Consider the following 15130-nt stretch of genomic DNA (forward strand, 5'->3'; position numbering starts at 1 on the left):
GCACAGAGTTTCACAATTCTTAGCAGTAAATATGATGTGCAATGAGGGTAGCAGGAAGCCCTTCAACAGTGTTCACTAAAACCAGCATTTCTACAGAAGTGGTAGTAGGAGCAAGAGGAAGGGTTAAGTCTAGCAGTCAATCCAAGAAAAGGCAGTTCAAATTAACAGTTTATAATGGTTCAAGCAATTTTGTCTCCTATAACGGGTGGTGGTGGTGAGGAATTGACACCATTTAATTGGTGGTTCACCCCCAAAATCTTTGCCCTACACTTGTAGAAACAGGTGTGGTTTCTTAAATATATTGCATGTTTGTTACAACATTTCTGTCAGTCACTGTTTTAATCCCTTCTTTGTAGGCACTGATGAATCCTGAAAAAATGGTCATGCTATTGAACACTTTTGCTTTAAATAATTTCATGCCTGTTTTAAGAACAAGAAAGCAAGTTCATTTTTTCAACTAGCCTACTGAGTTCTTGCATGAGGTTTATGCACATGAATTCCTGATGAGAGCCTTTGCTACCATCACCAAAACCAAAAAGGAAAGGGCCACTCAGCTCTCAGACTGTTTTTGCATAAAAACTCAAAATATTTGGTTCAAGGGCTACGATCAGTTTATGTGCAAACTTGTTTGTTTGAAACTAAAAAGAATTTGGCAAGATTTTATAATAAAACTACTTGAACAAGTTTCTGTACAGTTGATCAAATATAAGTGGATTCCATGAATCATGGGTGAGTGACATTGGGACTCTTGCAATTGGATATCCAGAAATGTCATTACCTTCCTGCTACTCCAAATGCATCAGATAAGGTGTAGGATAATTATGGCAGATGTTGACAGGAAAATCTCTTGGATTGAAATACTGAGGAACATGCTGTCACTGTGCATACAGAAAAGTATTTTATTGAAGCTATCTAGATTATAAAGCAATGTGAGTTACCTAATTTTGCAGAGGGGGACAAGTCCTAGCTAACATAAACAAATCAAGAAGTATATACAGTCAATTCTACACACACAAATATAACTAAATATTAATTTTGTTTCCTTAGTCTTATCTACACATTGTTTGAACATTAAACATAAAAGAAAACTTTAAAAATAAACTTTTTACAACATCTAAAAACAGCTAAGGCTTTGTACAAATTGGAGGGTGCTTGAAAATAGTACATCATTGTGGCAGAGACTACGCAGACAATTTTTGGTACTTTTCTAGGTTCCATATGGTGAAGCACTTGGTCTAGGCCTGTACAACTGTACAACTCATTGAGATAAATATAGCTCATGAGCAACTTAGTCTGGCCTGACAGATATTTGACAGCCTTCTATTGCCATCCTTGACAGAGAGCAAAAACAGGCATTGTGGCTATGTATGGCTCGATGACTTCCAAATTGTACGGGCTTAATTTAGGCAAAATCTGATCCCTTGCCCATCTATTCTGAGTTTGGTGCAGTAGTTCAAGTATTCCTTGAGAAGACAAACTACACAGGTCATGGTGCTTCTGTAGTGGTCCTTCCCAAGCAAAAGGACTAATAAGAACAAAACAGACCAAAGTAGCTTGCATTTACCATACATACAGTGGGGATTGCAAGTACTGAAACGCTATGCCCAATTTTCTAAATAAGAACTAGCTAGGTGTACTTTTAAAGACAAAAAGTTTTCGGCAAACTGGGGGCATCATCCAGACAATGCACATTAAGGCTCATCTCTGAGAGCCTGAGTCTACACTGCAGACTCTACTAGTTCAACTAAACATATTTAAGGATCTACTGAAACCATTATCATATTGTAAGAGGTAATCAATTGGTATTTTAATTTTGTACAGAAATGAGTGGCAGTCAACTCTATTCAAAATAGCACCTATGCAAATTAACAAATCTGCCCAGTCTGCTTTACAATGACTTTTCAGTATTTTTTCTCATTATACAGAGTGCTCCAAACAAATCCATGAATAGCCCAACAAGAAATTACAATTTAAAAAATCAGGTCAGCCTAAAGGGCAATGCAGCTATTGCAACACGGCTGACCGTTAAGGAAGGGAATAGTCCAGAAAGCAGAGGGATCTCCTGTGTTTTTGACTCATTTCCTTGTTTGGTTCCAGTGTGACTCCTGCTTCTGGTGCAAGGGTCTTGCATCTCATTAGCTTTGTTGATTCGCGCTCCTTTTGTATGCAGAAAATGCATGCTGTTGAGATGATTGTGTCTTCGCAGTGCAATTGAATTAGACATGGTTGCCATTTTTGTATCTGGTGCAAATGCACAATGCCAGTAGCAACGATCTGGGTTTCTTGAGATGAATGAAGTCTTGGAAAGCCTTGAGTCAAAAGAGGCTATTTCATGCATTTTTATTTGCTCCTTCACTGCATTACACATTGTGTCTATTCTTTTTTCACTCTTTTGCTCTTTGGTTTTAAAAACCTGAGCACAGCAACTTGTCTCAGAAACAGCATGGAATGATTTTTCACTTGCCTGGGAAGTAACAGTCTTGCTTTTCTTTGCTGAAGGATCCAGGGTGGTTTTGAGAGTTGCATCTTTCAGAGGTGGTAGTACTAATGATGGCTTAACAGTAGCAGTTTCAGTGCCAACATGATTACATATGTGAGGCTCGTAGCCTTTTGTGTCTTTGTATTTCACAGTTTCTAGAGTTTTGGGTTTTCCTGTAGTCAGTATACTATACTCCTTTATTGGCACTGTTCTCTTTTCTCCTTGGAAGAGAGAACTCTCTTTCATTAGAAAAAATCTCCTTTCACTTAAAGTAGCTTGAGCATCCTTTAAGGACACTTTTTTCTTTTCTCCTTGGGATGTCTGACCAGAATATATTTTGCCATAACAGTTTTCCTTTTTAGAGTCTTCTGTTGCAGAAGAGTCTATGGTTGCACTCTGTAAAAGCAGAGTCTGTTGTTTTTCTGGAATACGATCTGTGGCAGCACATGTACTTAATTTGAAATCAGTTTTCAATGGTTCTGTACCCTTGGGGTCTTGTTCCAAACTTTTGTCAATAACTTGATTCAGATCTAAGCAGTAAAGGCATCCACTGACAGACTGGCATCCACTGACAGACTCACTTGTCTTTGCTTTTCTAGCTTTCTTCTGTAGCTGAAGATAAGCAAATGGGGCTGTTTTGCCCCAGCCTTGGACCTGAGAGCAAAATGATGTGAATATAAGTTAGTATTTTAAGCAGCAGAGCAACTAGATTTACTGGTAATATTTTGCTAATTTTAACTGTGGGCCAATATGCAGAAAAGATCTTCTCTGTTCAAAAAAAGTGTCATTGAAATGAGGTTCCTAGACCATTCTAAAATAATGCCCCATTATCAAGAAAGTCAGATAAGACTGCTGAGCAGACCTTAAATAAATCATAGTTTAGTACTAAACAAGAAGGTCCAGCACAAGTCAACGCCCAACTTTTGTTTCATACCAGTCTACTTAAATAACAAAGCTGTGCATATCATATTATGGCTAATTTTTAGTCTCAAATGGGAGGACCAAAAGCTATTATTCATGTTCTTAATGGTTTCTTTAGAGCTCTTCACTAACACAGCATTCCTACCAATGGGACAGCAGAAGGCAGAGGATTTGAATAACTCAAAGACAGTTTACTGGGCACATGGTAGCAAAACAAAAAGGTGGAAAGCGTGGTGCTCTTTTTTATTTGTCCCTTCTAAGTGCTTGTCTTCTAGGTTTTTATTATTTCTTTCCTAATGTTTCCAGTAGAAAGGAAAATACATCTGTCAGTTCCAAGGCTGACATATATTTATCTCAATTTATTTATTGGGCAGGGGTGGAGTCAGGGATATGGAAAGGATTTAGATCCAAACCAACCCCTTTCTTTGCTCCAACCAATATTTGAACTCTGACATTGGTAAGACAAATGGCCACAGTGACTTCCATAGTGGCTGGAAAAGGCCTTATGAGGTTCTCCACCCTCAACTTGGAGATTTGAAACACCCAATGCCCCCCTGGCACACCCTCCCAGGGACCATGGGATTCTAGCCTCAATACTGAATTTTTTTTTTAAGTAATATAAAGTATAAAATATCATTTTATAGAAGAAAGGAAGAGACTTCATACAAGCAGACAATGGGCTAAAGCAATTATCTGTACTTCAGTGCTCCATACACACACTACACTACACTATACTTCAGTGCACAACTGGAAGTGCTATACCTCTAGAAAACACAAGTTGCTTTTCTCCAGAACAGCCCCATTGCCAGTAGTAGGAAGTCAGGTGTGAAGGCTGCGTAATCTCACCCTGGCACAACAAGTGTTCTGATCAATCCTTTCAGGGGTTTTTTTAAAAAATAGTGAATATTATATCTACCATGAAGTTCTCAGAGCACCTTGCAGTAAACTCACAAGTTATTTTCAATTCAGTTTTAAGGACAAGTCCTCCTAAGGCAGTGTACCATCACATTTAAACCAATATCCTAAAACCACACCACAATTAATATAAACAAAAACAGAATAGAGCACATGACACAAATAAAAGCCAGCAACACCATCCCTAAAAAGTTGCACACAACAACCAAGAAAACTCTTTAAGGCCCTCTGAAAACTCTGAAGCAGGAGGCCAGGAGGTTCTTATGGGAGGGAGTCCCAAAGATGCAGGACTATCACTGAAAAGGCCCTGTACTTGGTGTCCAGAAATCTGATTGGTCTATCTGTAAAGACAGTCATAAATAGAAAGAACTTCACCCAAAGCAAAAAAAAGTCTGAATAATCTGTGCCAGGCAAAACACTGAAGCATAGTGGCATTGCTAGCATGGAGTCCTGTGTACCATATAAAAGCCAAAATAGGTACCATCACAGCAGTCAGGCTGAGCTCTTGTAAGCAAACCCTTAGGTTATGTTAGCTTTGCTTCTGGGAACAGTTATGGTTCTGAAAGCTGCCACCTACCTACTAGTCTGTCAGCATAAATGCCTTCCACAGTAACTTCTCCAGTGGTGCCTGTTATGAGCCCAAGTTTGAATACAAGATGGAAAGCTGGATCATGTACTCCTGACTATGTGAAAGTGTTCTTCAAGGACAGCTTCGCTGTTTGGTCAATAATTCCTGGTCCACTGGAGTAACGTAAACTATATCCTCATGCCCATGAAAGACAACCATTGCATAGTAGCCTACTGCCACATTCCTGATTATGAGAAAACCAGACCACACTATGGCAAACTCCTTCAAAGATGATCCAGTCCAATTTTTGCTCTGAATCAGGATGCATTATCTCCTAACTAGAATCTTAGTTAATAGAACTGAATTTTTATTGTTTTGAAATTGTTATACTTGCTCTGCTACATTGTAAGTTGGTTTAAAAATGTATTTTGCCTCGAAAAGTAGGCTATAAACAGGCAAAGGACACCCAGAGAAGGGCCTCTGAAGAGAATCTCAGCATTCAGGCAGCAGTCCTACAGATATCTGCAACCTGAGCTACACAGCTTTAAAGGTTAACAACAGGACTATGAATTGTATTTGGAAATATACATCTAACCACTGAATATGTTTATGCACTGGTGTAATGCATTCCACTCGACTAAACATATTATGGGCTAGTTGTGGCTTCTTAGTAGTGTTCTAAGGCATCCCTTTCCATCTGAGCCTGCATAGGTCAGTTGATTAGAGCATGATAATGCCAAGGTTGCAGGTTCGATCCCCTTATGGGACAGCTGCATATTCCTGCTTTGTAGGGGGTTGGACTAGATGATCCTCAGGGTCACTTCCAACACTACAATTCTATGATTCTATGAAGACATTGCATTAGCTTAACATAAGAGAGTCATCAAGAGGAGGGGTGAAAACTGGCATGGCAGCTGAAACTGGCAGAAAGTGCTTCATGCAACATCTCACTTGGGCATCCAGATATAAGAACAGATCTAAACAAATCTCCAAGCTCTGCATCTAATTCTTCAAGGAAATGCAAAACCACCCAAAATAGACTCAACATATCAGGCTAAACCACTTATAAATCAATTATAATCAGTACCTCCATCTTGTTTGGATTGCGCTTCAGTTAGTTAGCATGCATCCAGTTCATGCAACCCAGCCAGATGGACAGGGTATAAATAATAAATTTATTATTATTATTATTACTCATTTCAGACATCAGTTCATCTTATCCACCACCATTTCTGAATTTTACAAAAAAATGTCAGCAGCATACAGATGGCACCTTACTCCAGGATTCCAAAGGACCTCAGGATTTTCATACAGAAGAGATTCTAAACAGCATAAGAGACAAAATAAATCCCTGCATAATACAATAGTGATGATCTCTCAGCACCACATTCTGAAAATGGCTCTCCACATAGGAACTGAAGCACAATGTCCCTGGAAATATACACCAGAATAATATCATAACTTATGGTAACAAAAACTGCTAAGAAATTTAGGAAAAACAGCAGGGTTGCAATCAGGGTTGTGATAATTACCTGCTAGATAACTTTTATTCACAAATGAGAAATTAGCAACCAATAGATGGAACAGTCTGCAGGTTAAGAGAAGGTACATATCTGCTTCCTTCAAGTGGCTCGGATTGCTCCCTCTCACAAGAAAGCATCACTAGACCTTGCTGGTCATTCTCTTCCCCCAACACTTGCAAGGTGTTATAAGCTAGGAAATGCAAAGCATGTATACAAGGAAAGGATGGAAACTGGATGAAGCCACTGGCAGGATTGCAGCCCTAAAAATAAGTACCATGTGGACATGACCACAGGGCTTCTCAATTAGATACAGAAATCAGGACACAAAGCAGAGCTCAAAAAAATGTAGTAAACATGAGCCTAAAAATAGAGTAACAATGGCATGGCAGTAGGAAGAAAAGCTTTGACATTTGCTTCACAATCCAAAATACAAGAAAACTGTAAAAGTAATTACACAACTGCAGTCATATGAAGACTTACTTGGGCATAAGCCCCAGGAAATGCAGGCTGACTTATTTCCATGCATAGCGCCAGCTGCACATCTTTAAAATGACATATAATGGGAAAGTGTAGAGTACCCTGAGCAAAGAATTAAAGTATTGCTACATATACTAAGGTAAAGGGGTAAAGGGACCCCTGACCATTAGGTTCAGCCGTGACCGACTCTGGGGTTGCAGCGCTCATCTTGCTTTATTGGCCGAGGGAGCCAGCGTACAGCTTCCGGGTCATGTGGCCAGAATGACTAAGCCGCTTCTGGCGAACCAGAGCAGCTCATGGAAACGCTGTTTACCTTCCCACTGGAGCAGTACCTATTTATCTACTTGCACTTCGTGCTTTCGAACTGCTAGGTTGACAGGAGCAGGGACCGAGCAACGGGAGCTCACCCCATCACAGGGATTCGAACCGCCAACCTTTCGATAGGCAAGCCCTAGGCTCTGTGGTTTAACGCACAGTGCCACCTGTGTCCCAGGCTTCATATACTAACCTGAACCAAATCACAAATACTGTAATTATAATAATTTCATCAAAAGCATTGTCTAATTTAAGGATTATATTTTATGTAAATTTAGGAACCCAACACCACTGACTTTAGTCTGAACAGGGTGAAATTATTAATACCTATAATTTATTTTTATTAATTCCTTTATAAATAGATCAACAAGATTCTTGCCATTCCTTAAAGATTAACACGTTTATCATGGCATAAGTTTTTATGGATAAAGGAAGGTCTATCTCCCAAATGTTTTTATCATGCTAAATGGACTTAACGTGTCACAAGAGTTTTGTTTTTAAATATTTTCTTTAAAATAGTTTTCTCCCACATCTGAGTATATAAACTTTCTAAGCAGCTAAGAAAGTTTAAGAACTACAATACAGAAACAATACAAACCACAAGAATGTCAACAAACGTACCCAGCAGCAAAGGAAGTATTAAAACAATTAATTAAAAATTCAGGAGAATACATTTGAATCAACCTTATTCTAAAGGCTAAGAGTAGGTGCCAGTCAATTTGTCCCTGGAGAAAATATTCCAAAACCAGGATACCACTATCTGCTTGCCACCCACTTTCCATCTGAAAATGGAAGCACCCAAAGCAAGGCCTCTGATGAATGTCTTAAAAATCAAGCAGGTTCATATAGGAGCAGTCAAGCCTTCAGATACTCTGCTCCGAAGCCATATGAGACTTTATATGTTAAAACCTGTTACAACCAGTATCTTGGAAAATCCTTGGAATCAAATTAGAAGCCACAGAAAATTGGCAAGCTACATTCCAAGTGGCTTCTTCCAGTCAACAGTTTAGTTGCCATATTCTGAAGTAATTGAAGATAACAAATAGTTTCCAAAGGCCTCTCCAAGTCCACTATAGTAGTCAGACTTGGATTTTCCACAGCATGTATGGACAAGGCAAAGCTAACTCTGTCTAGGCAGGGCCATAGGTAGCATTGCAACTTAAGGTGAGGGAAGGTGCAGCTGAAACATTTACCGTATATTAAAAAGATTCAGCAAGAGAGACCTGTATAACTAAATGGACTTCTGCAACGGTATCACCTCATGGATTTGAAACCAAGGGTATAATTCTTATATTCATCAGAATGCACATTTGAACACAAGATGCTTCAACTGATACTACATTTGAACCAGCCCCTAGGAGACAAGTGGTGCCCATTTATAAACTGCATTATATTATAGCAGATTCTTTTTAATGGATAATTGGTGACTGAGAGTATAAATGTTCACAACATAAAATTCTTACTCACAGCTTCCTCCCATCCTGTTCCATTAGTACAATCCAAGGACCTTTCCTCTTGTTCATTTATGCTGTTACTGATGCTTAGAAGGGTGTAAATCTGATTCCTCTCCCGCCTCTCATTTGGGTAGGTGCAGCGCAATTCTGTTTCCACAATTCTTGTATTTCCAGCGACTCTTTCAGACTCTATTTCATTTTGCTTCTGTTCAGAGGAAGTCATTACACTTGCTGACTCTGTAGGTTACACACGCTCTGCCTGTGTTTTAAGGATTTTTTAAAAAATAATAATAATACTGCAGTTAGACAATTTATTTTATAATAGCATGAATGAAACAAATTGGTATGTTTATTTTTTTACTGACCAGCTGTTGCTGGGTGATAAGTACTTTTACCTCTAAAATCCTTTAACAGAATACAAGGACATGCTTTTTTACCCCATCGGACAGAAGTCCTGCTGACTCAGGAACTGCATAGCAGCTCTGGATCACAGCACCTACATTATTTCTAGACTTGTATGATAAAGAAGGGATTGAATAAAATTTTGTTTTGAGATGGGAGCTATGATGGTAAGCATTCCTTATTCCTATCTCACCCCTTCTAGCCCAGAACAAAGGAGCAGGTATTATTCCTCTCTACCCAGGGTTAATTTCTCAACTCTGCAGCCAAGCTGAATGATGCCCAGGGAAAATCAATCCTGCCCAGCCTCCACTCCTGAAAAGTTTTCCAAATCTAAGTCAGGGGACACTCAGATTTCTTTTTGGAGCCCTTGGAATTCACCTAGCCAAGAGCCAAATATTCACTCCTTGTTCTCCAAGCCCCAAACCCACAAATTACTCAGTAGTGAAAACCATGTGCCAGATTTAGACAAAAGCCTACCATAAGAAGCCACAGCAATAGATAAAGACAAATACTTTATTAAGAGACCACAAGACTAAAATAGAATCCTTTTCATACTAAAAATTACAATTTAAGAAACAAAAAAACTTTTGGGAATTCAGGTACAGACCAAAAAGAACAGCATTAGCTTGCCTCACCCTACCACCAACCCCATAGTCACAGATCCCACCAGCAAGCTACATCCAGGTTATTGCAACACAATCCTTCATCTGAATGGGCCCCCCCAAAATAAATCAAAGGCTACTTTTTAATACCAAAAAGCCTGGTTACAAGGCAGATTTTTGCCAATCACAGCCTAGTTTTCCCAACAATAGATAATGTACATACTGGAAAACTATCCAGCTGCTACTACAAAGTTCATTTTTGCACCATTTCTACAACCTTGAGTAGGGGTCAGCAAGGCTTACCGGGCATGTGCCGGATCACTCCTGCGGAGATCCTCCGTGGGCCAGGCCAGTGCAATGCAAGAAATCATGTCTGTGCATGCCTGTGGCACCAGAAATCGCTTCTGCACATGCCAAGAGGCCGAAAAGCACGCCTGCGCAGACGCTATTTCTGGCATCTGCGCATGCGCAGAAGCAATTTCCGGAGCCACAGAAGAGAGTCCCTGCACCGCGTCGGTTTAGCACAGCGCGCAGGGACTTGCCAAGTGGCTGGCTCGTGGGCCTGTTAAACAGCCTTGGTGGGCCGCTTCCGGCCCATGGGCCTTAGGTTGCCGAATGCTGACCTTGAGCAATCTGGCAGCAAGCTCTCCACACTGGTGGCACATTATACTAATTAACTGGGACCTTTCCCTCAGAAAGACTACACCCAGTAGCCCAAGATGCTTCAAATAGATCAAAGAAATGGGGATTTATTTACAGATATCATCCCTATACAGTGGTACCTCGGAAGTCAAACGGAATCTGTTCTGAAAAGTCCGTTCAACTTCTAAAACGCTCGGAAACCAAGGCGTGGCTTCCGATTGGCTGTAGGAAGCTTCTGCAGCCAATCAGAAGCCTTCGGATACTCGGGTTCCAAAGAACATTCACAAACCAGAACCCTCACTTCCGTGTTTGCAGAGTTTGGGAGCCAAAACATTCAAATCACAAGGCGTTTGGGATCCAAGCTACGACTGTATTACTTTGTCCCCATCTTCCAAAAAAATCCTGTGGTTTGATGTGGGTGTAAGTTGGGTGTGTGGATGTTAATGCTCCAGCCCACTGCCAAGACTGGACCAGCCACACAAACTGGCACAAGTTCCCTGAGTATCGCCCATCAGCTACATGTGCCCCTGAGGAACAGTAAGGTTGTCCACCCCTGCCTTAGAATGAAAGCAGACATCAGTTCTAAAGTGTGATGGAAACCTGTTTCCTAAAGTCCAGTGAAAAGACTGCATTGCTAGGCATTTGTCTTCAATGAAGAGAAGAGCATTAAAATTTTCACCACCTTACATAATGCTGGGGTCTGCAAAGTGTTTTATTAGTTTTGGGGATGTTTTGCCTGGATTGGACAGGGAGCAGGGTCTGAGCACTGACAGTTCTTATGCGAAATGGGTAGCTTGTGGTGCCCATGAGAGTTTCTTCCATTTCCAAATATACTCAGGCCCAAAAACGTTGAGTACCCTGCAGTATAATGAATTGCTGTCTTCACCCTTAGCTTCACCTGTCTTTCCCTACTTCCCCCTTACGTTCTTCCTTCCCATAATTTAATACAATTTCATATTCTTTTAGAAGACTATTCCTCCCTCAGTTACACTGTTGTTCAGAAAACAAGCTGTCAAGTTTTCTCACAGCAACCATGCCCATAGTTCAGCCCCTCATTTCAGAACATGCTGACATGTCCCAGTAACTGCAGGAGGGTGGAAGGCAGAGACTGTGCACCCGTCAGGGGCACCCTTGTCTTAAAGCACCAGTTACCTATGGGAAGACATTGGGGCTAGTCAGGAGCATCCTTCTTTTTAAAAATCCCAGTTGTGTATGGCTAGCCCAGTGTTTCCCAAACTTGGGTCTCCAGCTGTTTTTGGACTACAACTCCCACCATCCCTAGCTCGCAGAAACATTGGTCAGGGATGACGAGAACTGCAGTTCAAAAACAGCTGGAGACCCGAGTTTGGGAAACACTGGGCTAGCCCAACCTTTCTCAACCTTAGGTCCACAGATGTTGTACTCCAGCTCTCCTCATCCTTGCCCACTGGTCTTGCTGGCTAAGAATGCTGGGTGTTGTAGTCCAACAACATCTGTGGACCCAAGGTTGAGAAAGGTTGGGCTAGACTAGTGTTTCCCAAACTTGGGTCTCCAGCTGTTTTTGAATTACAATCTCCACCATCCCTGACCACTGGTCCTGCTAGCTAGGGATGCTGGGAGTTGTAGCCCAACACACAGCTGGCGACCCAAGTTTGGCAAACACTGGGCTAGACACTCGGGGCAGAGTAAGAGTCCCAGTTACTTTGTGGGGGCGCTCTGCACGCGCTCAGAGGTCCCTCGCCTCGCCTTGCTTTCCCTTACTGTCCCCGTGGCGTGGCTCCAGTGTCGCCCCGGGTCCTCCGCCCGTTCCCCCCCTCGGACTCACCCCATAATAAGGCCTCCTTTTGGCGTTCCTCGTGCCCCTTCCTCCTCCCCCCGCAAGTCTTGTGACCCGCCTCAGCCTCCTCCTCCGCCTGCCAGTCCCCCACGCGGGACCCAGAGAGGGAAGGAGGGGAACACGGCGACGAGGGCACACCGACGGACGGACCAGGGGGTTGAGCGGCGGCGGCGGCGCTGCTCCGGGAGGTGGGTGGGGCCTCCGCTGCGCTCACAGTCCCCTCGCCGCCCCGCGCCTCTGTCGCCGTCACCGCCCGCCCCCTCCCGCCTCAAAGCCGTTGCCCCGGGTGACCGGAGCGGTCGTTGTGAGGGAGGGGAGGAAGGCGCGGCGCGCGGGATGAGAGGGGGCGGGGCCAAGGGGAGGCGGCGATTAGGAAGCCAGGCCTGAGGGCGGGCGGGGCGAGAGGGGCTCATTACCAGTATTATTCTTTGCATTTATATCCCACCTTTTCCTCCAAGGGATTCAAGGTGGGCCACACGGTTAGCTCTCATTTAATCCTCACAACAGCCCTGCGAGGTGGGTTGGGCTGGTTACTGGCCCGAACCAAGTCACCCAGCGTATGATTTCCGTGTGGCCCCCAGTCTCCCTGGTGCTAGTCCCACATGATAACAGACCGTTACACCACACTGGCTCTCAGCATCAGCATCATCCCATAAGCTCTGCAAGTTGAAAGCTAGCACATCAAGAAATGAGCCAAGATAGAATATTAAGATAAAGAGTCCCTCCACCATAGATGATCTTGGCCATAGCTGTCAACCTTCCCTTTTTTTGCGGGAAATTCCCTTATTCCAGCGCCGTTTCCCGCTGCTATTCCGGATTGTTAGATATCCCGTAGACTGTCCCCGGGACAGGTGAGGCTGCTGATCCCTTATTTTCAAATCTGAAAGTTGACAGCTATGATCTTGGCCAGACTCTGCGTGTAACACTACTAGACCAATGGCCCTTCTTGGTCGAGAGTTGTTAGGAGAGGGAGCTTTGCAGCAGCCAGAGGGAAAGGAGAGCTTAGCCCTTCCCCTGGCAACTGTTCGCCCCATAAAACTGCCCCTCCCTGCTCCCCATCAGAAGTCTGAACATGTGCTTCCATCGCAAACACAGATGGGACAGGCCACACATGCAACAAAATTCAGCTTCAAAAATGTATTGCTACTAGCAGCGAGGGTCAAGAGAGTCACTTCTTTAGCAATTTTCCGCTATGTCGAGATAATTCGTCACCTGGGAGTAAACATGTCAGTTCAGCTTCCTATGTGGCTGACTCATACAGTGAGCACAGTGCACTCAGAAGAAATCAGAAAAGTGTGTTATGAGGTGTGTTTGAACCCACATCATGTCTATGAAGCCAGCAATACCCTACTGAGAGAAATGAAGCCTTTTGTGTGGAGTCAGGACATGTGTCTTTTTAAAATGCATATATACCTTTCACCCATATACTCAGCTAAGAACTTGTCACACCAGGAAGTATAAGCATATTAGTTTATTACACAGAAACAAAAGACAGTGGGTATATGGGTATTGCTTTGGACAGCAAGTTTTACAGTTATGCAGGTGGCCAATATGATTCATAGTCACACACCTTAGTCTTAAAAAGAGTTCCCAGCTATCCAAAAACCTGGAGCATGAGAAACAGATTCACACTAAAGAGAAATTAAAGAAATTAAAATAAGAGTCGAAGTGTAACTGATCTTATGAGCAAGAATTTGAAATCTGTGCCTTCTGACAGGCCACATTCACAACCATACATATAAAGCAGTGATACAACTTTAAACAGTCATGGCTTTTCACAAATAATTCTGGGAGCTACAGTTTGTTAAGGGTCCTAAGAATTGTTAGGAGACCCCTATTTCCCACGCATATCTACGATCCCCAGTGTTTCCTATAGGAAAATAAATAATGAATAATAATTTTATTATTTATACCCCACCCATCTGGCTGGGTTTCCAGAAGAAGAGTTTGGATTTGATATCCTGCTTTATCACTACCCTAAGGAGTCTCAAAGCGGCTCACAATCTCCTTTCCCTTCCTCCCCAGCAACAAACACTCTGTGAGGTGAGTGAGGCTGAGAGACTTCAGAGAAGTGTGTCTGGCCCAAGGTCACCCAGCAGCTGCATGTGGAGGAGTGGGGACGCGAACCCAGTTCATCAGATTACGAGTCTACTGCTCTTAACCACTACACCCCATATATTAGATAGATAGATATATATATATATATATATATATATGCAGGTTTTGGTGTCCTCGGGTGTCTTCCCGTGTAAAAGTTGGGGTGTCTAGGCGACGTTTCGACGAGGTCTCACTCGTCATCTTCAGGCTGGTGCTTTCGGCTTCTTGTTACTGGAACAGAGCAGGATCTTAGTGTTTGAGTTCCTATAAATACTGTTGAGGAGGTGTGGTGTATAGCCTCCAATGTTCTGGGCAGAGAGGAGGTTCCCAGGCTAGTGTGCCTTTTCTTCTTTTGTTCCTTAATTACTTGAGGGATATCTTGAGTGATTTCTTGAGTGATTTCCTGAATCCCACTTAGGTGGGTCATTAGGTGTGAATTAGTTGCTAAAGCCTTCGTGTCTTGAACTCTTGAACTTTGTGAAGAGTTTTTCTGAGAAGATGGCTGTACTGCACTTGGTTGTGCTCTGGCTTGGCTTCGTGTATAGGGGCGAGCTGTGGTTTTGTGGCCTGTGCCAGCCAAATCTGTGTAGGGATTGCAGGGGGGTGCAGCATCCGGAGGTGCCACCCTGGTTTGGCTACTGGATGGTGTCTGTAATTTATCTGTGGAGAGGGTCTGGGTTTGGGTCTGGTGTGGTTGATTGGTGATGGCGTTCTGTGTGCCTCTGGATCTGGTGTCAGATTTTGTGGGGAGGGCTAATTTCCAGATGTCTGGCAAGCGGGATGTGTCGTCACGCTTGTTCATGTTGTGAGGGTGTTTCTCTATCTCGATGGCTTCCATGATTATTCTCTTGTGGTGATGTTCCATGTTAAAGAGCAATTTGGAAATCTACGAAAGCATATATATATATATATATATATA

The 15130-nt window shown here is 42.7% G+C and overlaps 1 protein-coding gene across 2 annotated transcripts in view; it reads right to left on the minus strand.

The window, feature by feature from the left end:
- Positions 1 to 12401, minus strand: part of LOC310683092 (uncharacterized protein C16orf46 homolog) — a 21841-nt gene extending 9440 nt beyond the window's left edge. The window contains exons 1-3 of one of the 2 annotated variants that reach the window (XM_083452621.1): positions 12103 to 12401; positions 8666 to 8911; positions 2024 to 3133 (exon numbers count right to left, since the gene is read on the minus strand). In XM_083452621.1, the coding sequence (XP_083308747.1) occupies positions 2024 to 3133; positions 8666 to 8875 (1320 nt within the window). In that variant the 5' untranslated portion in view covers positions 8876 to 8911; positions 12103 to 12401. The remainder of the gene's footprint in view (positions 1 to 2023; positions 3134 to 8665; positions 8912 to 12102) is intronic. The other variant, XM_083452622.1, reaches the window with a different exon arrangement.
- Between the last annotated feature and the right edge of the window lie 2729 nt (positions 12402 to 15130).

The sequence above is a fragment of the Podarcis tiliguerta genome (assembly GCF_965153285.1).
Source record: "Podarcis tiliguerta genome assembly, chromosome: 8".
Lineage (NCBI taxonomy): Eukaryota > Metazoa > Chordata > Lepidosauria > Squamata > Lacertidae > Podarcis > Podarcis tiliguerta.